We start from the raw sequence: 22851 nt of genomic DNA on the forward strand, positions 1-22851 counted from the left end.
CTCCGTTTGCACCCACAGTTGCCTGTAGGTCCCTAGCACGGCATGATGCTATGTACACAGAAAAGTCCTTAGAGAACCCTACGATGGGTTACCTATAAGCTTTCCCCGACAGCTAACCTGTACCACATAACCCCATAAGTGACTGCACCTCCGAGTGAGGTACATCAAATATTCCCCCACTGTTTCCATTAAATAAAATAAGAACAGAAAGCTCATACTTTTTTAAAACAACACACAAAGAGACTCAAGCTCCAAGCCTATTCTACTTCCTTGTCTGAGCTGCTTGTTTGAAAACACCTCTCAAACACAGGCGATCTCTCCACACAGTAGCAGCAGAAGCCTTTAACTGACGGGAGGACTGGGGAATCCTTTCTGATTCTTTGATCCGGGAATCCTGGTGCATCAATACATTTTGAGCAGTGAAAGCTGAATGTGGTTACATACTGCTGTGAAAGTAAGCCACAGATATTTTACAGTGTTTTGGGAGGTACAGGAAGAAGATGGGACAATGATACGGGGCTGGGGACACCAGGCTATCAATCTATTCTGCCAGTAGGTTAGAGGCACCCACATTTAGTCATTAACCAAAGCAGAAGCCTTCATTTTTCAACGTGGTCATAACTGGATAACCTGGCTGATGAGATGATTTGTCATTTCACTGCCCCATGACAGGACAAGGTCAGGCTTCATTGCTTTGGAAAGCACATTAACTTTTATACTCACACACACACACACATATATTTATGCATGCTCTGATTTTCAAAAAGGTTTTAATGGTAACTGTCCAGAATACAACACAGTCTAATATAACACAAACCACACAAGTCTCAGAGTGACCTGGAGGGACGGAGATCTTATGATTTACTGCTAACTTAGTCAGCACTAGATGCTAGTCGAGTGGGAGTTGGCAAGGAGACAGGGGATTTACTTCTGAACAAGACTACTGCCCACAATCCAATATGTTTAAGAGAGGAAAACAGATTCCTCAAGAGAGACATGCACTCTGCCTTGGAAATTCCACATATTGTTAAACCTGCAGAGGTGCTTGTCTGTCTGACAGCCTCACCATGAGCCTCACTCAGTTTACTGAAGTCTGCCATATCAAGAGGTATCCATCACAAGCCCAAAGGACTAGTATGTATGTGTATATATGCATGCTTTTGTAGAAACTTCTATCCCAATGGAGATTCATATTTCTCTGGAATATCCATTTGGAAGAGTAAATAATTCCTCTTCAATTGTATTTAAGTATTTTTGAGTCTTCTTGGATTGGGTCTCTAAGTGTTAAGCCAAGTACAAAACAGAAACATGTATGTATGCAATCTACCAGTGACTACACTGCCCAATGTACATAAAAAATAACAGCTGTACAGCCTACCAAGGATTATGCTGATTATAAGAAGCTCATGAACACTCAACCCAGTTGATTAGCAGGGAGGAAAAATTGTGGAATTAGCAGAATAAAACTTGTCACAGGTCTCTGCCAACAGAGAAAACTTAGATCCTCAAGTTAGGGCACGCAACCTGCTCTCAGCTCCTCTGGGAATTTCTCTGACTATTGTAACCCTGCCTGTATCAGGTAGGCATTGTCCTCAGGACCTTCTCACCCAGATCCACCACCTTTGAACTGCCTCTTCTGCTAACAGTATACTCTTCTTAATATAACATCAAGAAAGGCTCTTATTTCCCTTTCCATTTATTAGAAACACACTCTCTTTCAGATTAATATTTCCTGTTGAAATGAGTCAGAGATGTAGAGGGTGGGGGCTAGAAGAGCAAGTTAAATATTTTGGCATCCATTTTTGCTGTGGCCATTTATGCCTTGGACGTCTGGTTTGCGAGTTGTCTGCACAAAACTAGGGGTACAGAAAATCACTGTACGGTTACTGAGAAGTAACCCCACAGTGATTATGCAAATCCAACTACTGCAGTATCTATCAGTGGTCCTCAGCCTCCTGGAGGGGGGGATCTACAGCTGTCTGTGGCTACGGAGAAGCAGCCACGTGAACATAATGTAAATGGTCTCCCCCAGCCAATCTAACCGTGAGGAGCTGCATTTCTGAGAAATAAGCAGGCAGTTATGGGTCAGCAGCTATACAGAAACTCTGTGCTGAGACTGATTATAACAACTTGATTTCAGTGTAATTTAAATTACTTAAACTTGCTGAAGATGAAGGAGAAACTGGTCTAATTTAAAACATCACCTGAAAGCACAGGCTAAACCATACTTGATGGTTAAATCATATGATGGAGTTAGTGAGTATCAATAGCAGTCAGATCAAGGAAATCCTTCCCTACTGGAAAGGAAATTAAAGGCAACAGTGACTCAAATGCCCAGAAGGGACTCAGTGAAGGTTGCCAAAAGCCAGCAGGTTTCCAAAAACTGAAGAAAGCCACAAAATGACTTTGCTGTATTTGTAATTGTCCCAAGTTTCTTCAGGGATTCATTTTGATGTTGTGTATGTAATTCTCAGTTATTAGCAAGTGCCCCAAGAATGATGGTAATTAAATTGCTTTTCCTTAGAGGTTTTGTTTTTCCTGGTTAAAGCATTCCCTGTGAGTAAATTCTCCTCCAGTGAGAAATGATGGACAATTTTCTCTATGAAAAGTCTATCTGTGACTGGTGCACTGTCTGACAGATGGCCAAGAATTAAAAAATACATCAGCACTTTACACAATGCTTTTAGAGCTTTACAACATCAGTTACTAAAAGTATCAAGAAATAAGATCCCTTTATTCTGTGCTTTTATGTAACAGGTAACTCCTGTTGGAAATGGCTGTACTCACCATATTGAATGACTATGGCAGAAGTCTAAAGCAGAGATGATTTGTCGGAAGAACTTCCTGGCTTCTTTTGGTGTCAATCTTCCCTTTTTTACGAGATAGTCGAAGAGCTCCCCACCTGACACATGTTCTAGCACCAAATACCTAGAAAATAACAAAGCCAAGATTTTGTAAGTACATTATCATACCAACTCCCTCACGCTCACACAGTTATATACAAACACCTCTATTTACACACAGTCAAGGGGAACACTTCTGGAAAGAACAGTGGAAGAGAATCAGAATTTTAAAATCAGGAGTGATTAATATCTTTAACAGGGGTTCTGCAAACTTCAGACATGCCACTGTTGGATTCAGTGTTCAATATAATAGTGAGAGGTAATCCGGAAGCCAAAAATGACTCAAAAGACCAGGAGGGGAAGAAAAGAATAATCAGGTACAAGCTTTCACAGCAGCTCTTAAAGCTACGGTGGAGTAAGACTGCATACTAGGAAGTCTCAGGTCCCTTAACCAAGCTGACAGTTCCTTTATAAAACAGCTGTGGCAAAGCTGCACTCACATACTGTTCTGTCTTGGACACCTGAGAACCAGACAGATGTCAACAAACTAGAGGGAATTAAAAAAAAAAGGTGAATAGTTTAAATTATGAAAAAAGATAAAAAGAACTACATGTGTGCAGCCTATGTAAGGGCTTCAGCTTTTGCTGCTGAACAGCAGTGATTTGCTGGAGTAGTTGCCCTCCCTTGCAACTCGCACGTGAAAACTGTGACACTGAGTGAATAAATGGGGCACAATGGGGACCTAGGAGCAAGAGAGGAAACCCCAGACCTCACATCGCACTCCTGGCAGTCCTAGAGAGAAGAGTGAAATCTTCTGGAAGGAAAGGACTTGCCATGAATGGACCATCTTGTCGTTGTAAGTAGGGGTAATGAAAGGCAGCCAAGCAGAGGAAAATCTAGTATAAATCTCTGAAAATGTTGCCTAATAGTGGGAATGAAATAGTTTCCCCAGGGAAGCGGCAGGAACACCATCAACTGAACCTTTTAAAAATAAACCAGATACAATATGGACTAAGCAATAGACTTCTATTGGCAAGAGGATTGCTTGAAACCTCCATGGACTTTTTCCATGTCCGTTGTGATTTTGTGCTCTACTGTCTCCTTGCTTGTTTGCCCAGCATATACTATTCTATACAGAATGAAGAAATTATGCAGTGAGATTATTTATTCAGAATCTGAAATGACAAGTATAAACAACAAATTATTATTTTTACTGAAAAATCACTTTTGTTCTTTGGCTCTGTTAGCTGGTTTAAACCTTGTAAGAGAGGCAGAAACCTGTACTCCTCCCTTACTGCCTAACTCCTTTGAAGTGAGTTTCAGGGTTGCATGGCAAGGCATGTGATCTGAAAGGTGGTTTCTGTAAAGCAACAATGCAAGAGTGAACAGGACATTCAAACATTTGGCAGTTTGTTTGAGAGACATCACCAGAAAACTTGCAAACAAGAATTAGTTATTTTTCCAAATTTTGAGTGTACTTCTCTGTCCCCTCCTTCCAACAGCACAGCAGACCAGGCTGAACTGTATGTGCAGTATGATCTCTATCTCTCAGTGCTTTGCTCTACAGCAAGCTACTTTTATTACCAGTATTAATCCAACTCTTCAAATTTGAGTGGACAATGAAAATAATTAATCCAGGATACTGTCTTTTCTGTACCTCAAGCAGCATTATCTCAGAGGAAATTTCTAAATTTGAAATGAAAAGAGAAGATTATTATAAATTTGGGGGCTTAATTATTCCTGTTTTCAATATTTCCAAAAAGATGGAACAGTAGAAGGACTAAAAGCTGTTCTGAGGAAAGTAAAATTGGCTTAATGATAATGGCATTAGCCTTGAAATTGCAAAAGTGGAACCTGATCTCCTGGTCCACCATCGGCTCCTGTGTGACTTCCATGTGTCAGCTCCCAGCCAGCACAAGGAGAAAGCATTTCCCTGCCTTACAGAAATGCAGCAGAGAATACAGTAAGAGATGGACATTAATATTGTCTTGCCAGCTAAGTAAGTAGTACAAAAGCACAAAAAAGTGGACAATAAAATGAAATTATAAACTTTAGGGAATTAAAGTGGTATTTTTTCTGCAATTTTTATCAAAATAGAAACAGTTACAAGAAATATGGTAACATTGACCTTTTTTTCATTAAAATGAGTAAAAAAAGAGAAAAATCTTGACTTGAAAATCACATTTGGAATCTGTGGGTTATCTTCTCTCCAAGAAGAGATGGGTAGTTACCAGACTGTCTACTGAGTACATCTTGGTAATTTGGAGATCACCATTTATCTGCATTACATTTTTTGAGCAAGACATTGAACCGCTCAGAAGAAAGCCAATATGCAGTAGCCATGGGCAGTGGGGTGTCCACATTTCAAGTCCCAATCCTCGCTTTCCAAGCCTTGGCTAAGAGACACTCTGGTAAGAGGGTCTGCTATATAATTCATTCTCCCTCTCATACTAGAGACAGATCTGGCTAACTATCCCATATGGCAGACCCGAGCCTGGCACAGAGTCAATCCTAAAATTCTCCTTGACAGCCCTCTCTCTCACTGTGCCCAGCAGAAGCTGGATACAGCAGTGCATCTTGCCCCCCAAATTCAAATTGCTAGCTGCTTTCTTTTTCTGGGAGGTATTTTACGAAGATGATTGCAGTTACAGGCATACCGAACACCCTCCACACTGGTTTCAAATGCACAGTTTTGGAAAATTACAGACCAAGCATTTCTGTCACCCACAGCAGGAACTGCAAAGCAATTTATTTTCATCAACTTCATCTTATTAAAAACACTCAACAAAAATGCACTGACATGTTGTACGAAAAATAAAACAAATTGAAAGACAGGGAGCATTTACAAGGTTATTCATTTTCGCTTGCCACCTAGAAGCACCAGATATAATAATGGAAATGAACAGGGGAGAATATTTGAAAAAGATTTGTGCCTATGACAAGTCAAGGGACACAGAGAAGCACAGCGATGATGTATTCTGATCTGACAAAGCCCCCAACATGACAGGAGTGAGAAGGACGACAAACACATTCTCCAGTGGTCAAGTGCAAGAAATAAATGCTGCAGGGATCATTCCACAAGTACTATGTGGTTATGTTGCAGCTAGGATTTCTGAGTTCGGATTTGCAGCTGGTCACCCGCCAACCCTATTCCCTCCAGTACGATGCGGGTTTTTTTAGTATAGCCCCCAGCTAGGAGATTTTCATTAAACAAGGACATAATTCAGCACCTGCCTCTATCTCTGTACAAGCCAATGTTTTGCTGGCGCATTACATGGCACAGTAGTAGTATACATGTTATTTCCAAACAGGCCAACAAGAGAGGTTTAAACATTTCCAGGTGTTGCACCGGTTCTAACTATCACTGTACAGCTTACACAATCCCCACTAAATACTGTATATCTGTATCGATCTATCTATCTGTGTATGTGTGAGTGTGTCTGAGTGACTCCATAGAAGAAGAGAATACACGCTCTGAAAAGCCAAACAGAAAAAGCAAAGGAAAGAGCGAGCATTATTCCAGAGGCTGGAAAATAAGGCATACAGACACTACATCTTTCCTGAATCTGTGGCACAGAAGAGAATCCAGATCTCCTGAGTCCACATCAGCATCTAAAACCCTTTACTTTAGCGAAGTGCTATAGGATTGGAAGTATGCCAATGCTAACTCTTGGAGGATCTAGGAGAAGGTAAGTAACACATAGCCTGTAGGGGAGAAGAACACTAAGTATTTTCCCGAGTTTCCCCTTCCCTTTTATCTTTCCCAGATACGACAAGTTGTCATCTCACTGTATTACTACTTTTCCCATTTATTCTAAGCAAGTGAGTGAATTCTAAAAATCCCAGAACAGTAACCAGAACTAGTCTCCTATTAGATTTGGAGACGAAAAGTAACTTACTGGCGAATGAAGGTTTTTTTTTAAATCCTGTATATGTAAGATTGACAGCATCAGTCTTCCCGCTGTAAAAACACAGGAAACCCTGCTCTGTAACAGCCATTGCAAGGACGTTCAAGGAAAGGAAAGACCCAGCCTCTGGCTGGCAGCATGCACACTATCTGCTGTGATAATACAGAGAGGAGCTACATTAGGACAAAAAACTCTGTAAGAGCACTTAGCGCTCACATCTTGGATGCTCTGGACACACACCAGCTCTTCTAATCCTTGAATTTCACATGAGAGAAGCATTACAAGTATTAACCTCCTGTTCTTTACTGATAGGGAACTGTGAAGCAAAGTCATTTGCCCAGGGTTACAGTCACCCAGTATCAGAGCTGGGATTAGCACCTGTGGTCCCTTGTGCCTTCTACTCCCTTTGCCATTTTTCCATCTGCATCCCATCATCACCATCTCCTCAATAAAAGCTAGTAAGTTCCTAACCTCAAATGACCCATTACATATCATATCAGAGACGTGCATGCAGCTTATAAAAGCAAGCTTAGAATAACCCTAGGCTCTTTTCTTTCTTTCTTTTTGGTTCATTTTATTTACTCTTTCAGGAACCAAAACAGTAAAGAAGTAATAACAAAAACTAAACAATATAGCAAAGGAGGGATGATTTCTGCATGTGAAAGAGATGGAGTAACCATGATGAACGTGGAGAAATGTGGTCTTAAACTACCTTTGTGCCCCTCAGATTCTGGCTATCTGAGGAACCAGCACAGACTCCAGAGCTCTCTAATTCACAGTAGCCTCCCCATGGTTGACTGTGGCTTGTTCTGTAGCTTAGACTGGACATTTAACAAAAAAGCACTGTGCCTCTCTTCCTCATTACCCCAAGTTGCCTGTATTCTGCGGATCACAAGATGTGACAGCACACCAATTTCACATCATTCCTGCATCCTTCAAGTCATTTTAGTCTTTTCCAAATCCTGCATGTCAGTAGGACTCCTATCAACATAGAGGATGGTCCATTTTCCCCTGGGAACGATCAATAAATAGCCAATGATCAACAACAATTTTGTCTATAATCACCATATTTTTTGGTTGTATCCAACTATGCTAACTACATGACACAGCTGTGAGGATTTATGACGCCACTGCTAGCAGTTAAAAAAAAAAAGCTGTGACTTTTGCCCCAAAACACACAAAAAAATTTGCAAAATTTAGACACTCAGATAAAAAATCAGTACAGTTTTCTTCCTTTTCTCCTGAATAAACTAAGATGTTGGTTTTCATCTCTAAGGTCTTTGGTTGTCCTATCATCAGCTCAAACACAACAAGGCAAAACAGAACTCTTAGCCTCACCACCCCGTTCCACTTCTTCCTTTCTCTACCCCTAGGGACAACACTGCCTGTTTGATTACAATTCAGGCTTGTAGTGCAGGTTTTACCTTTGACTCAGGCTTTCTTCAGGTCCCTACAACTTGGTTGCACTGGTATCTTTTCAATGTTTTCTTTATTATACCTCTAAGATAATGGTTTTCCTATCTACCCACATGGCTAAAATTTCATGTCTAATTTTAGCTAGATATCTTGTATCTAAATTAATTCATTATCATCTCTTTCACTTTGATAAATACATTCTTGCCCCACTGCTGGTGATTCAAAATAGATATCAGATCATCACTGCAATATCATTTTCTTAGCTTTCCACTTTGACCACTCCTTCCATGCCTCCATTGTCTCCTTTTTTTATACTATATCTAACATGAACTAGCTGCCTTCACTTCTAGATACCTTGTAGCCCCTTCTGTAACCAATTTAGGATCTCTTCCTTGGCTTTTGAGGTTGACTTCTGTCTCTGACCAGCCTCCAAAGACAGGTTCCACCATCCACTTGTTAAATATCCAGGCAAACAATTCTGTGCTCTCACAACGCACCACCCTCCACTTGGAAGAGCATCATTGTTAATGACAGAGCTACACCATCATTTTTCTTCAGCTCATTCCTGAACACTCTTCTCTGCTGCAATGCTTGACAACAGCTTGGACTTCCCCATCACAGGGTTTCCAACAGTTGCTTTGTGGTTTGGATTGTAAGATGACTAGGGCATAGGCTCTGTTTTTGTCCCATTCTTGTCCAGTGCCAGCACAGCAAGGTCTTCTCTGTGACCAGATTGCCTTTGCACTACTATACTATGAAGACATCACTTAAAAACAGCAACAAAGACACTTTTGGTGATGATTTCTCCTTCCCATCTGGTGGACTATGCTACAACTCATTAAAAGGTACCTTTGCCCAATCCCTAGGGAGCTTTGAGGAATAACTCACAGAGCTACATGCTACCTCCAAAGCAGGAGTGTAACAAAAGAAATAGGCTGGCTCTGAGCAATGCCTGGAAAAATGCCGTTAAAGAAAGACTAACTGGCACAGAGCACACCAGGACCATGCATTACCAGATGTTTATGGTAAAATAACAAAAAAACCCCAAACACTTCAGTTATGATCTGTAAAGAACGAAAAGCTGTCTTTAAGCCATTAGCAAGAATGGTGTGACATACTAAAATTCTTGCCAGATGGGATTGCCCGCAGCAGCCCATCACTATACATCCCAGTGTGGGTACGCACCTCCTGTCTTCTCAGCCTTATAGATGAAGACAATTGATGAGACATTCACAGCTACACAGATTAGGTCCTCTGGGGCAATACAAATGTATTTATTATTATAAAAGTGTTAAATGGATAGAGATCTTTAGATGAAAGCTCATACTGAAACACAAAGTATTTCAGGTAAGTATTATAAATGCAAAAAAATAAGAGTAACAAGAAATACTCTCTGGTGCTCTAGGAATGGTAGTCAATTCACACAGCTTCTTGTTTTGGTCAGGCAACAGAAGGTTTGTTCATCAGGGCATGTGATTAGCTGTCTGTTAGGGAAACAGTTAATAATCTGTTTTTTATTAAATGGTACAATATTTACACATATGATGCACAACCTTGCTTAAACCTAAACAAGTAGGTTGGTCTTCTACATAAGCCTGAATGTACCACTGGGTACCATCACACGCTACTGGGTGATGTTCTAGGACTTTTACTATGCCAGAAGTTAGACTGGATATCCATGTGGCACTGGCTAGCTTTTGAGATGCACAACTTCAGGTGTACACTCCAGCAAAATGCAAAACCCAGATGCAGTTATATAGAAAGAGACACACACAAAGACAAGAAAAATCAGGAGAGTTCCTGCTTGCTTCCTCTATGCTCAAGAATTTACTGTTTTGTGATGCCTATGGGTAAGACATTTCATGAAATGACCACACCTCCTGAGAAGCTCAACTACTCTGTTTTATCACTTAATAGTTCATTATTATATGAAAATCATGAGCATAATCCTAAAACTGGGGAACACAGCATGGATGAAGATACTTCGGAGTTGATGCAGATGTCTAAGCAATTACCGAGGCCAGGGACAAAAGTCAGGTAGGAATCTCCTTTATAAAGACAGATACGTCTTTAGTTCTTTTCTGTCCCTATGTGGGCACTTGCCCACATCTGTAAAAACGTCTTGAAGTTTGGCCACAGAATCAAACACAAATGGAAATGGCTGCACCACAAATGGCATGTGCTAGGCACTGCCACCAATCTTGATGAACTATGAACCATCTCAGAGTAACGCACAGTCCCCAGTAGATTATTCACGAGAAACTAACTACTCCTTTTGACCAATTCAGCTAAGAGCTAGAAAACTCATTACATTTCAAAGCTATGGTGAATCAGGCAAGGGATCTGTCTGGAATGGCAGACTGCTGAAGAAAAGCCTCTAGAAGAAAAAAGCCCTGGCGATTCCTGTTCCATGCTACCACCCTACTTGCAAAATGTCCTTCCATGCATATGAACAGACATATGTGTACCAGGGAAGAGGTTAAAAGCTGCCCAGCCCAGATTGACACGTTGTAGTTCTTTGACGGCTTTTTCACTGCACTGTTTGCTATTGATTAAATAATCTCTATCAGATATTAAGCCCCTTGTTATTGTCGCAGCCTATAAATTATTCAGAAGTTATATAAATTCTTATGGCGGACATGAATTTTTAAACCCTAATTTGGCACCAGGCCAGGAACTCTTTTTTTTTTCCTTGCCTGCAAGAAAATGTGCATGCGTTAGATTTTTTTTTTTCCAAAAGACAATTTTAACTCTAGTCTGCTTGTTTGAATGGAGATTGTATTTGATTGCTCATTATGTTTGGACATGAACAGGTTGGGGCTTTTGGGGAAAAGAGAGGTAGTAGGAGTTTACGCTGTTGTGCTCTGTACCTTTGATTTACTGGGGATGAAAGGTGTTTTGAGCAGTGCCTTCATGGTGTGTAGTCATGCATGCCAAGGCACTGCAGCAGCCATCCTATTTGGGTACACGATACGGACGGATCCAGCCAGAGGGATCCTCAGCACAGGACGGGCAGAGCTGAGACAAAACCCATCAGCTCACTGCTGCAATTCTGCTAGTGACCATATACTTTTGGGTTTTATTCTTCAGAGCTAAGTGGCCTTTCCTTTAACGACTAGGGCCCAGACACACACAATGTTGCCTACCGAAGCCTGAAAGAGAAATCAGGCACATAAATATACTGTGGCTCTGGAGCTACATCTCCCCTTGACCTTTGCTCACGTCACAGAATTGCTCCACTATGGGCCTGTTTTCTCCCAAGCCCAGCAGCTTGGCCTGGATGGTATGCAAGCACACATGTCACGCAGTGAGCAGAAGATACAGCCAGGCTTTTGGGTAGAGCCTATTAAGACCACGTTGCACAGGGTGTAGTATTAGTCATCACCACCACCTCTGTGCAAGCTCTGCTTTGTGCCAGGCTGGCATCTCTCCTGCAAGCGGTGACACCTCTCCTCGGCGCAGCACCCCCTCCACTTCCCCTGGCCTCTAGCCAGCTCCTCATCTCCAGGCCCACCCTTGACTCAAAACTTCACGTGCACTGGCTCCACTCCTACAGCTGACTGGCTTTCCTTTGGCTACACGCGCTTGCAATTCATGACAGTACTAAAACAACTCAACAGCAGAAGAAAAGGGGTCAAAGTAGCTGGTTATGAATATTTCTTTTAATTCTAATCAAGGCTCAGGTGGAACATCATTTTGTCTTCCAATCCTGTTCTATTTTCTTCTCCTGTATCCACAGCATCTGACAACCCACAACCAGACTACCAAGAAGCACACCTACCACGAAACTAATTTTCAGCGCTGAGCCCTTGGAGCTGCTCCAACTTTCTGAACCCTCCTTCTGCCTTTAGACAGGCTTCCCTGCAGATGGATCCAATGTCAAAGTCCTGGGCTACCAATAACAGAAGAACACGCAGAACCCTTTTTTCTCTTTCTTGCATCCTCTGGCACCTCACAATTAGTTTTCAACAAAAATAAACAGAATTACAGGAAAACCCTGCAGGAGAGGACTGGCAGCATGAATGCCTCTGCAGAGACCACCAGAGTTGTAAGTCTTTGACTCCTGCTGTCAGCTGATCTTGTATAAGCCAGAAACGTGAGTTGTGCACGGGTAGGAGGACATTTTAATTTTGTTATCTGGCTCGTTGGGAAGCACCTTCACCTCTGAAATCAGGAGGTGGTGTGTTGTGTACATTGTAATGAGTCTTGGGCACTTGCCCAGTGATAGCACTGTACTGCTGAATGATGAGAAAGGGACTTCTTGTGCTTGGAGAATGAGCTGATGAACGCATGGCGCATTTCAGAGAACAATATTCTGATGTCTATTCCTTCTCTCAAAACAGATTCTTGTTTAAAATGCTGATCAAGTTGGACAACATAGAGATTTAAAATAAATACTCCCACAAAATCTGAAAATTTGAAATCTTAAGTGTGAAGATTTGAAAATTAATCGATATAAATCTATACATACATATACAAATATCTGTATGCACCTATAAATAGAAATTTACAGAGATATATATACAGACATTGATGGAAAGGGAATCCACAAATACTAGTATAAACATCTGAAAGAAAAGGGCATGGAGTGGTCCTAGGATGTCTTTATGCTAGCTCATTTCCACTCCCTGCCAAACCCCCGATAATTTAAACTAAATAGCTAATCAAATGAGATCAAAAGGATAATGCCACCCCTGTTGGGAGTTCTGCAGCAAAACTGTATCAGTCAGCTTTATCCCCTTTGGAAAGGGAAGGTCCATCTCCTGTGGACTATATGATGGCACTTAGGTTGCCATGCTAACAGCTCCTCCAACTGTGGGACAACTGCTTTTCTAAGATCAAAAGGAAAGCTGAATTTACTGCATAAAATGCAGTAAATGTACATATCAGAGATTTAAGAATAAAGTATAAGAGTGCTTCCTAGAAAAAATCTGAGCCAACCACTTCACTCTTGAAGGACTGGGCTTTGCATGTTTCCTCTTATTTAATCCTCAACAAGTCTGCTAATGAGAACTTCCTGCTCATTCACAGTGGTAGTGCTGCTAACAGTGTATGAACTCCATCTTCCTCTCTGGTTGCTACACAAACTCTATCTAGGGCCAATTCAGGAAAGACCTTTTCTATACATAGCACAGAGAAAAGAGGACTATCACCCAGGTTCACACAGTTTATTTGCAATGCAGAAACCATATGACCAAAGGAGTGTTTCCCCTCCGATATGCATTACAGAACACACCAAAACTTTGCTATCAGCTTTGTTATTGCCTTGCTCATTCCCTTAGTTTATTTACATTTCCCTAAAATTCCTGACTGTCTGAACTTGGTTAGTCAAAATGACTGGTGCACACACAAATTTTGGTAGCTCATTGATGATGCCCTGTTATGAACCAGCAATATAAGTTCTTTAACAACTCTGGGCTTACCCCATACCAGGCTACTTTAACTCATTCTTGATCTTTAAAATGGGAGGATGATCCCCCTTCCTGGCTGTTTTGTCTATTAACATTACATGATGGGAGAGAGGGAAGCACAGACTGTCTATAGCTATTTCTAAATTACCTATTACTGTGGACTCCCAACCTTGCTTGAAGGCCATCAGTGTGATCATACAACAAATACGAAATAATTTGACTGTCAGTAATATTGCTAGTTTAGCCAACATAATGTATATCTGAGGTGGTATATCAGCACACATACAGAGAGCCACAGTGTAGCAGTGTTTTCCCCTACGCACTTAGAACTGTAGTCCACAGTCTTACTAAATAAGTCAACTCAGAATGCTGGATAAAGAGCTGGAAGTCTTAGAGCTCATAGCTATCTCCAACTCTCCAATCATCTTGGTAAAAAAAACACCAAAACAAACAGAAAATGACTGCTAGGCTAACACACATATGCTAACAGATTTTTATTATTATTTTTTAAAACTCATTTTCTGTGTTAAATAAACTGCGGAAAAAGGATTTGATTCATGGTTGCATTAGGAATCTACTCAACCAAAGCCCCTTGTCACAAATTAAATCATAAACCAAAAGTCAAATATGATTTGTGAAATTAACATTTATCGAGGAAATACTCCCCAGCGCTGCATCGTGATTAGTCTCTGGCTTCTGAAATATCACCCATAATTCACAAGCTCCTCTGAAACCACGCCACTACTGTTACTGCTGAGATGGCATGCATGATGGAAAGGTGCTGCCACAACCAGAAAGCAATCCATTTTTTGATGCTGGTGAGAACTAGAGGTCACTGTGTCTTATTATTTGGGAAAGTACATGCATACACACTTCTCAGCCCCCACACATTTGTAACATTTCGCCCCTCCACAGGCACTCTCTTCCACCTCTTAGATTTATCCAAGGCCACGGCTGTTTCTAATTTTGAACACAGAGGCTTGGCAGAAGCTCTGCATTGTGCCCGTTCTTTAAAAGAGTGACTAATAAAAAATGAAATGTAATTAACAGTCATTGGCTCTTTCACAGAGTCAGTGTCTTTCAGCAGAGGGATTCAGTGCCTTTGTGGGGAGATACGGACAGCTCAATCGTACAGGCAGAGGAGCTACAGCACAAAGAAGACTTAGTGATTGTTAAAGCCTAACCGTCATTGGCAAAGCACTCTTTGGAGCCCAACATTTTTTTAGAAGCCAGGATATCCAGATATAGCTTAAAGATATGGGATGCTTCCCTTTCCAAGGTGATTTTCAGCAGGAGGATATTTTCCTGCCAGGGAATGCAGTCATTTTTTGGAACTCTTGGTGTAAGACCATCCCCACTGCTCTGAGTACTAGATATTTTTCACATGGAGCAAAATAGCCCCCAAGTCTTTCGGGGTAAAGAAGGGGAGCTCAGCTCAGCTGCTGACTTCACAGGCATTCAGAGCATGAAGAAAGCTTCAGCACCTCTATAACCCATGCCCTCGCTCCAAGTGATGATCATGGCCTTTCTTCTTCATGTATTCATACATTGTCTCCACCGCTCAAGTATACTACACCTACCTGGAACACATCAGCTGTATGCTGTGTTTATGCAAGTGTGCATGTGTTTATGTGTGTGTATACCTAAGATTACAGAACATAGAAATAAACAAGGATCACAAAGAAGAATATTCCCTCTCTCTTAACCAAAAGAAAGCCTGGGGCCTCATCCTACTTCCCTTTAAACCAGAATACAGAGGAATGTACTCTTACAAATGGTGCCTCTCTTTTCAGGATTAAAGGAGAACTTATTGGCTGTAAAGCCTCACTTCCCTTTGCTACTCTTCTGCAGGTAGGTAAGGGTAGCCGGCAGAGCAGGCTGCGTTAGATCTGGGCCTCTGTCCTCAGCTGGGGCAAACTGGGCTTAATGGACCGTGACCATTGACGCCACTGAGGATAGAGCACTTGGCATGCAGCTCAGACAACATCTGAGCCAGCCTCCACCCAGTGCCTGCACGAGCTCACTCTGGCAACAGCATTTCACCACGGATGGCAGGCTCTGCCCCAAAGGAGAATGGGGAATCCAAAAGAAATTACTGCCTGCTCTACTAAGCTAACCCTTAGGCACAGAGGCTTCACTTCTCAGAACAGGAATTCATTGCTCCAGTAACGAGACTGGCTGAATAGTCCATGAGGGATTGTTACCTCCATTCAACACACTTTCTTTGGGCAAACAGTCATTCCCTTCTTGTGTTGTAACATTAAGTAGAGGTCACCAATGGATGGTGTTTTTTAAAAATAGTTTAATTTTTTTTTAACGGCTCTCTTCTACTTGCAATAACCTGTTAAAAAGCTGAAAATAACACTGAGTTTCCTACTGGGTTGTCCTTTTCCATTTAGAGAACATTGATTTTTTTTCCTGTTGTGCCAAGATTAACGTGGTCTGTTTGTTTGACAACAGATTCAACATATCTAGTGTCCTGTCAAGCTAAAATGACTCTGTCTGTGGACAACATCCCTGTCTGGCACTGGCAATGACCTGAAAAAAAAAAAGGCTTTGCTACTTAACTGTTACTGCAGAACCATCAGGAGATTTCAGCAGCCCTTAAAACCAAAAATAGTTATTGATGGGGCGAATTTAAAACATTGTTAGTGAGAGTCGAGGGCTTCAATGAAGACTATTAGGCAAGGCAGTTTATCCAAATTATCCACTGTAAGAGTCTGTTACAGTTTTGATTCAAAATCGTTCCAGATCTTACAGGTACAAACCTTCCTCCCTTCTTGCTGTTTGATAGAAAATGTTAGTTTGTCCTCTCTCCTCTATTTTAAGTAGGAAAAGAAACAGCATACAAGTAAAGTACAGAGAATAAAATGAGAAAAGCCAAGGAAATAAGGAGGGTTCCTTCCTCATCCAAGTATCACATATCACACGGACACCAGCTGAGAGTGAAAACACCCCCCGCTCCATTCTTCAGAAACGTTACCAAGTTCCAAAATGCTCATCTCCCTCCCTTCCTTCCTCCTTCCCTTCCCCTTTCTCTGGCAAAAGCCAGTAATACCTACAAATATTTTTTATTTTCGTAAACATCATGCAGCTTTAAAACGTGGGGATGTTCTATCAACTTCAGGATGGCTATTTCCCGCTCCACCTGGAAGAAACAAAAACAAATAGAGAAGATTAGATTAGAATACATTAGATATCGTCACACATTTTCTTCCCATTTATCCATTTTTCACTCCTCTTTATATGCAGAGGATACAGCAACTTATAACAATGTACCTTATTTAGCACTCATATAATATAAGAAAAATTAATTTCATTCAGCCTCAGCACTCCCTGCCCTGCAAACCAGAAAACCAGCAAAATTTCAAGGTTGAAAGAAAAGTCCCAAATCTACCAAAGGGAATTAGCTGTAGGAGTTACATGAGCATTCAAGGCTGTTCCTGCCTCACAATCTAAAGCCAATGATATATTCTCAAACTATAGAAACTCTAAGATGTCACTTAGGGCTCTCCTGACGTCCCACAGACACAGGTGCGGCCAAGCTGCACTACATATTGCATACTCAATTAATATTAGAAAATCCCCATCCTGAAGAACTTGCAGTGCATGCAGGGGAAACAAAGAGCAGAAGACAGACAGCAATGTGATTTTATAGCTGTAGAACTGAGGCACAGAAAGGGAAAGAAATATAAGAAGTGACATAAGAAGTACAAGGCACAACAAGAAATTAAACCCGATTACAGGAGATGCAGTGTTCAGAGCCTTAAGCGTAAGACTCTGCCTTCTCTCAATTCCCAATCTGTCCGAGCATGGCTACTTCTAAAAGCATGTCTTCAACATGGAGTTAACAAGTTGTGACTAAGTCCCTGTAATTAGCGCAAGCTCTGTTCTCACCCAAAATTCCTATCATGACTACCATGGTGCTTTTAACTTGAATTTACTAAGGGTATTCATTAGAAATGGAGTCAGTGCAAATCCTCAGCTGCTAGCAAAATTGCTCTATGCTGCTCGAAGCCACACTGTAACTGCTCTGATTTGACCTAGGCTAACTCGAAGGGAGTTAATGTAGCACAGTGGAGACTGTAGATAACTGAAATAAACTCTGCAACAAGACGCAGTCTTGCACTAAGCATTGCACAGTCAGGTATGACAAATTTCCAGGAATCCATAAAGGCAGGAAAAAGACCTAAAGAAGCAAACAAGGACAACCAGGTAAGGTTTTTTCCAGTCCTTCAAATAACTGATTGTCCTGGAGCTGCTACGCTAACAAACAAAACATGAACAAACTACAAAACCATCCCTTAACATCTCCCCTGCAGGGATCAGACAAGTAATTGGGAACTTGCCCCAGTATACCTTTAGTTCTTGATGTCCTTTAATTTCCTGACATATCATCCTCTGCTAAGCCTGAACACAGACAACCTTCCCTGAATGCCAGTAAGATACTCAGCAGAAAATTAGAAAGTGGTAGTTTTCCAGCACTGTGCAGAGGAGGAGGATTTCCCAGCATGTTGGTTATCACCCCACATCTCTCTTCCTCTACACCACCACACAAAAACAGCAAAAGCAACTCTCATACCACATCACCCTTGGCCTTCCTCGCATATCAGGATGGAGGAAAGGGTGTTTGTACATGTGTCAATCTTAGTCTTTCAGAGACACTTATTCCTCTCTGCAGAGTCAAAAGTCATCTGAGAGAGCCACTTCCACACTTGGGATCTCTGGAAATAGCTCCTTCAGAGAAGTGGGGAATGCATGTAAACATGTATGTACACAGTTCAGCACTGCCAGAACTACTATGAATTCAGTGATACACAGTACTTGATGGTGACAGCTCTGTAGGCGTAACTTACTCATGACCAGCACTTAGATAAAAGCTGCTTATACAAATAGGACATGAAAGTTGGGTAGATTTCAACTATACAACTATTACACCAAAAAACCAGGGGGAGAGCTAGTTTATTCCATTTTTGTCTCCTCTTCAAAAAGACCTGTTACTCTTTTCTCTTACAACATATGCACTGATATTTGCAGAGGGCTTGTTCAGCGATGTAATTGATTAAGTTGGATATGCTTCAAGAATGAGGAAAAACAAAACAGAAGCAGCACCCACTCCCATAACACTCTTCCAATAATACTGAGGTTCAGCATCAGCACCATGTACCGCAGCTGCCCAGAAACTGGAACTCCAACGAAGTTCCTTTTGGATGGGGGAGACCAGATATTTCATGAGGAATGTGACCATTGCACTAGCTATGGCAGGGATCATCCAACCCCCTTCTCCCTCCTGGGGGATATCCTGCCTGTGAAAGATGAAATTCCCTGCAGATAGGCTGTCTAACTGCATTGGTGATTCACTTCTGAAAAACCTCTTGGTTGGTGCGGTGGCAATGTATGTTCAGACCAAGTGAGTGATGGATGGCAGCATCCAGTTAAGGTCCGGCTTGGTTACTGTCCTAAAGCATGAGAAGAGGCAGTGATTTATGACTACCGCTTCGAGGAGGGGATTCAGTTACAGCACTGCATGGCCTATGTTCGATAACAGAAAACCAGACCAGAAAGCAAGTATCTACTTACTACCTACAGATTTATGCTAGGAATCAATTAAAAAGAAATAACCTGAGTTACTTTACTTTCATCATTTTAAGTGTGTGAGTGTTGAAGGTTCTGTGCATATTTTTAACTTCCTGGGAACTAAATCCTGAGAGGAAATACAGTTTCAGAGGTCTTGATTTCAACCCCAGGTATGCAGAAAGCATCCGGCTTGATGTGCCTGGCAGCACTTCACTACAATGTATTCAGTTCAGTGGTGTGTTGCACCACTCCAACGCAGGCAGCAGTCAGCTTTCCACAGTCTGCTACCTCTTCTAGCTGTAAACCAAGGACAAAACTAATCTACTCATCTCAGTAAGACTTTGTATAATCTTTCAGTGAAAAGGGGCTTTATGAAGGAAAAATGTCATTACTGTACTTCTCATAGTCCAGGCCTTGGCCCCATGTAGAGGAACAAGACACTAATGGCTGTACTACTTCAAGAACTAGAGATTCCCAGCTCTCTAAAGAGCAATTTGGTAAAGATCATCCTCAAAAATCTTACAGCAGTATCCTGCCTCTTTTGCCTTCCAAAGAAAAACAACAGTTCACAAAAACATGCAATGGACCACCTTCTCAAAATTACTACTGCAGTCATTACTGATGGGTGACTCTCCTGGATCCTATTCATTTTTTATATCCCCACAGAGAAGTCAGTAATTGATAAGGGTTAGACACAGACTGTAGATCTCAATAGTGATTTTACTGACGCATGGCTCAGGAGGACCTAGCAGCCACCATGTCATTAGCAAAGGAGAGGTATCTGAACTCACTGGCAAAATAAGAGAGGCCTGAAATAGCACACAGCTTTGCCTTCTTCCCCAGAGCTTTGCCAGCCCTTGGCACGCCTTTTCTGTGCATCCCTGTGCTTGCAAGCCACAGAGTGCTGTCCAGCTCAGAGCTGGCAAAGACAGAGGAATGGAGAAACCCTGCAGGGGTGTTTGCTTTAATGCAGATGCAATTATCAGAAGCAGGCCAAGCTCAGAATAGCCTGTCTAGGGAGGCTCAGAGTCTGTGATAAACAGGAAACACGGAGAAACATTTACATAATAGTTAAAAGAGAAAGGAAAAAAGTGAAGCTTTCTCTGTCACACAAACGCCGGGTCACGTCACAGGGTCCCAACTACAGCCTGGGTTGCCTCATACCATGGCAGGTTACTGACTGTGCAGCACTCCAGCACCTTGGATCTGGGGGAAGGAGCTGTGAAAGGCTGTGCAGGGCGAATGGAGACACATTGCTAACTTGTAGCCTTCCAGTGCCAATTGGAGGTTTTAAAAATCTATGCAGGCGGTTGATTTGACAGGATGCTCCAGCGATTCAGCTAATGACAAAGTGCAACACAGGGGCAACGCGACCCTTAGAGGAATAATGCAAAACTCCGGTTCCCTCTCCTCCAACTCTACTTCACCCTCCTTCTCCCCCAGAGGAAGTCACACCTCTCTGGTTTAAGCCCATCTCGTCGGCACAGTTTTCACTGGTGACAAATGCTCTGCTCTCTCACCTTCTGACTCACAGGCACACAGGGTGCTAATTCACCTAGAAGGCAAGGAAGGCAGGTCAAGGGAGCCTGATAGTCTGTCTCAGTGATGAAAAAAGTTTCCTTTTCTCTTGTATTCATTTGCTCAATAACAATTGGGTCACCCATCACCCATGTGGTGCTGTGAGAACTTGAAAAATGAAGTGGACAGCTGTCTTGTATTACCAGGCTGTATTTTATCTATCAAATCTGCGCATGCACTATGCAATGGTCATTAATGGCAGTGTTTCTCAAAGAACGCCTACGTGCAAAAAGCTGGGGGACAGCAGATGACATTTGTCCTTCGATGCTTTGAAGTCCACCAGCAGCACACCACAAAGCTCTCTTTCTCCATTGACATCAGTGGCTCCCATATTGCTTAAAACACTGGCTTGAGAAGGAACTCTGAAGTTGCAGAAGTGGCGAGGGGCAATAAAGCCCTGCAGGCTGCAAACATGTTGTGCTGTTTTTCCTACTCAGAGCAAAATAGTGGAGGGCTGCTGGGGATGGTAGATTTTCATGTGAAAATCAAGCTCTCTAATGTTGACCCTGTTTTGCTTTGAAGTAATTAATGAAATACTTTTCAGAACTCATGGCTGTCCCTCAGTTACTAGAAACTCAACCAGGACATGAACTTTCTCTGAGTTCAGAATTATTTAGACTCAGGATGAAATTCAAAGGATGCAGAGACTTGGATGCTCACCTAACTCCTCAGGCTAGAACTCAGGTTGAAAACCTTGTACCAAAGTACCTACTTTCTCCAGTGTCTGGCCTGCTGTTCAGTAATTTGCATTTCCATGATGAGAGCACAGAAAGCAGAAAGTAAATCACTGTGATACTTCACTGAGTTGAAGTAGCAAAACCAAAGGTTTAGGATAGGAAGAAACTAATCTCAAGTTCTCTGGAAAGTCTGTGTTCCTGCTGTAACAGAAACATCGCAGGAACAGACCCTGGGATTTTATTAATTTGGTACTTTTGCTTCCATGTTATGTGGGACTGAAAGTTAAAAATGGTGAAAAATGACTGGCTTTGGTGAAGACCATCTAGATCACCTGTTCACTCTTTCCCATAACCACAGAATAAATAGGCTACTCTTGAAATCAGAAGAGAACAGCATTAAAGCAGAAATGGCTTTATACGACAAGTAACTGCAGGCCCAGTATGTCCTCTAGGGTCATTACTGCTGTGAGGATATCATTCTTCCAAACAAACTCAAGCCATTACCATATCTAAGCAATACCACATTATATCAGTTGCATCCTTAATTTCAATGGGAGCATAAATAGAGTAGAAGTGGAAAAAAATCAGGTTTTAAATGATTAAAAATTAAAGTATCTTCCTCTGCAGCTCTGAATTTAGTTGATTTTTCACTTAAAGTGGCCTTTCATTACATTTATCCAAAACTTCTTCAGCAGGCCATTATGGAAGCAAACGGAGAACCACAGAAGTTGTTCATCTACGGAGAGTATTTCCTGCTGCTATTGTAGCCATTAGCTTCACATTTCTGAATATACTGAGCCAGATTCAAAATGTATTGAAGTCAACAAAAGACATCAATTGACTTAAGTGGGCTTTGAATCAGACCTTCTAATGATCATTAAGTGGTATCTGGAAGAAATCTTCTATTACACAATTTTGACTAATTAAATGATTTAATATGAATTCAGGTTTTCTGCTAAGTACTAGTAATTACAAGAAGATTCTATAAAAAGCAGATAAATGAGGGGGGAAACTACACTTAGATCTCCACAGAATCAGGCAGCTAGACAACGCTGTACAAAATACTTACAAACAGACAAAATTACTGGAAAGCTGAGCAATTCCTCATTTTATTGAAAGCTCTATTATGGGCTCATTCCACCACAATTTTTGTTTGCATGCGTGCTTCTCAAAGCTATTTCCCCATAAATGAAAATGAAAATAGGTATGTGTGAGAAGCAAGTGAGATGCATATTTGATGTTACAATTTGCATGTGCAAACTTCTATACCATGAAGCTTTAGTAGGGAAATTTATTTTCCACAAACTACTATTATAACAGAATGTCAGTTTCTACTTGTCTTTATTGAAACAAGTATTTTTCCATAGTCCCTTCAAAACTGCCACTCTAAAGCTCCACTGAATTTCAAAATTTGGCATAAAATCTGAGGGTATGAAGTCAG

At 41.5% G+C, this 22851-nt stretch overlaps 1 protein-coding gene across 1 annotated transcript in view; it reads right to left on the reverse strand.

Moving 5' to 3' along the window:
• Nucleotides 1-22851, reverse strand: part of BRSK2 (BR serine/threonine kinase 2) — a 326522-nt gene that overhangs the window by 91435 nt on the left and 212236 nt on the right. The window contains exons 5-6 of the mRNA XM_050897207.1: nt 16641-16726; nt 2788-2928 (exon numbers count right to left, since the gene is read on the reverse strand). Of these exons, the coding sequence (XP_050753164.1) occupies nt 2788-2928; nt 16641-16726 (227 nt within the window). The remainder of the gene's footprint in view (nt 1-2787; nt 2929-16640; nt 16727-22851) is intronic.

Source organism: Gymnogyps californianus, chromosome 5 (genome assembly GCF_018139145.2).
Source record: "Gymnogyps californianus isolate 813 chromosome 5, ASM1813914v2, whole genome shotgun sequence".
Classification (NCBI taxonomy): domain Eukaryota; kingdom Metazoa; phylum Chordata; class Aves; order Accipitriformes; family Cathartidae; genus Gymnogyps; species Gymnogyps californianus.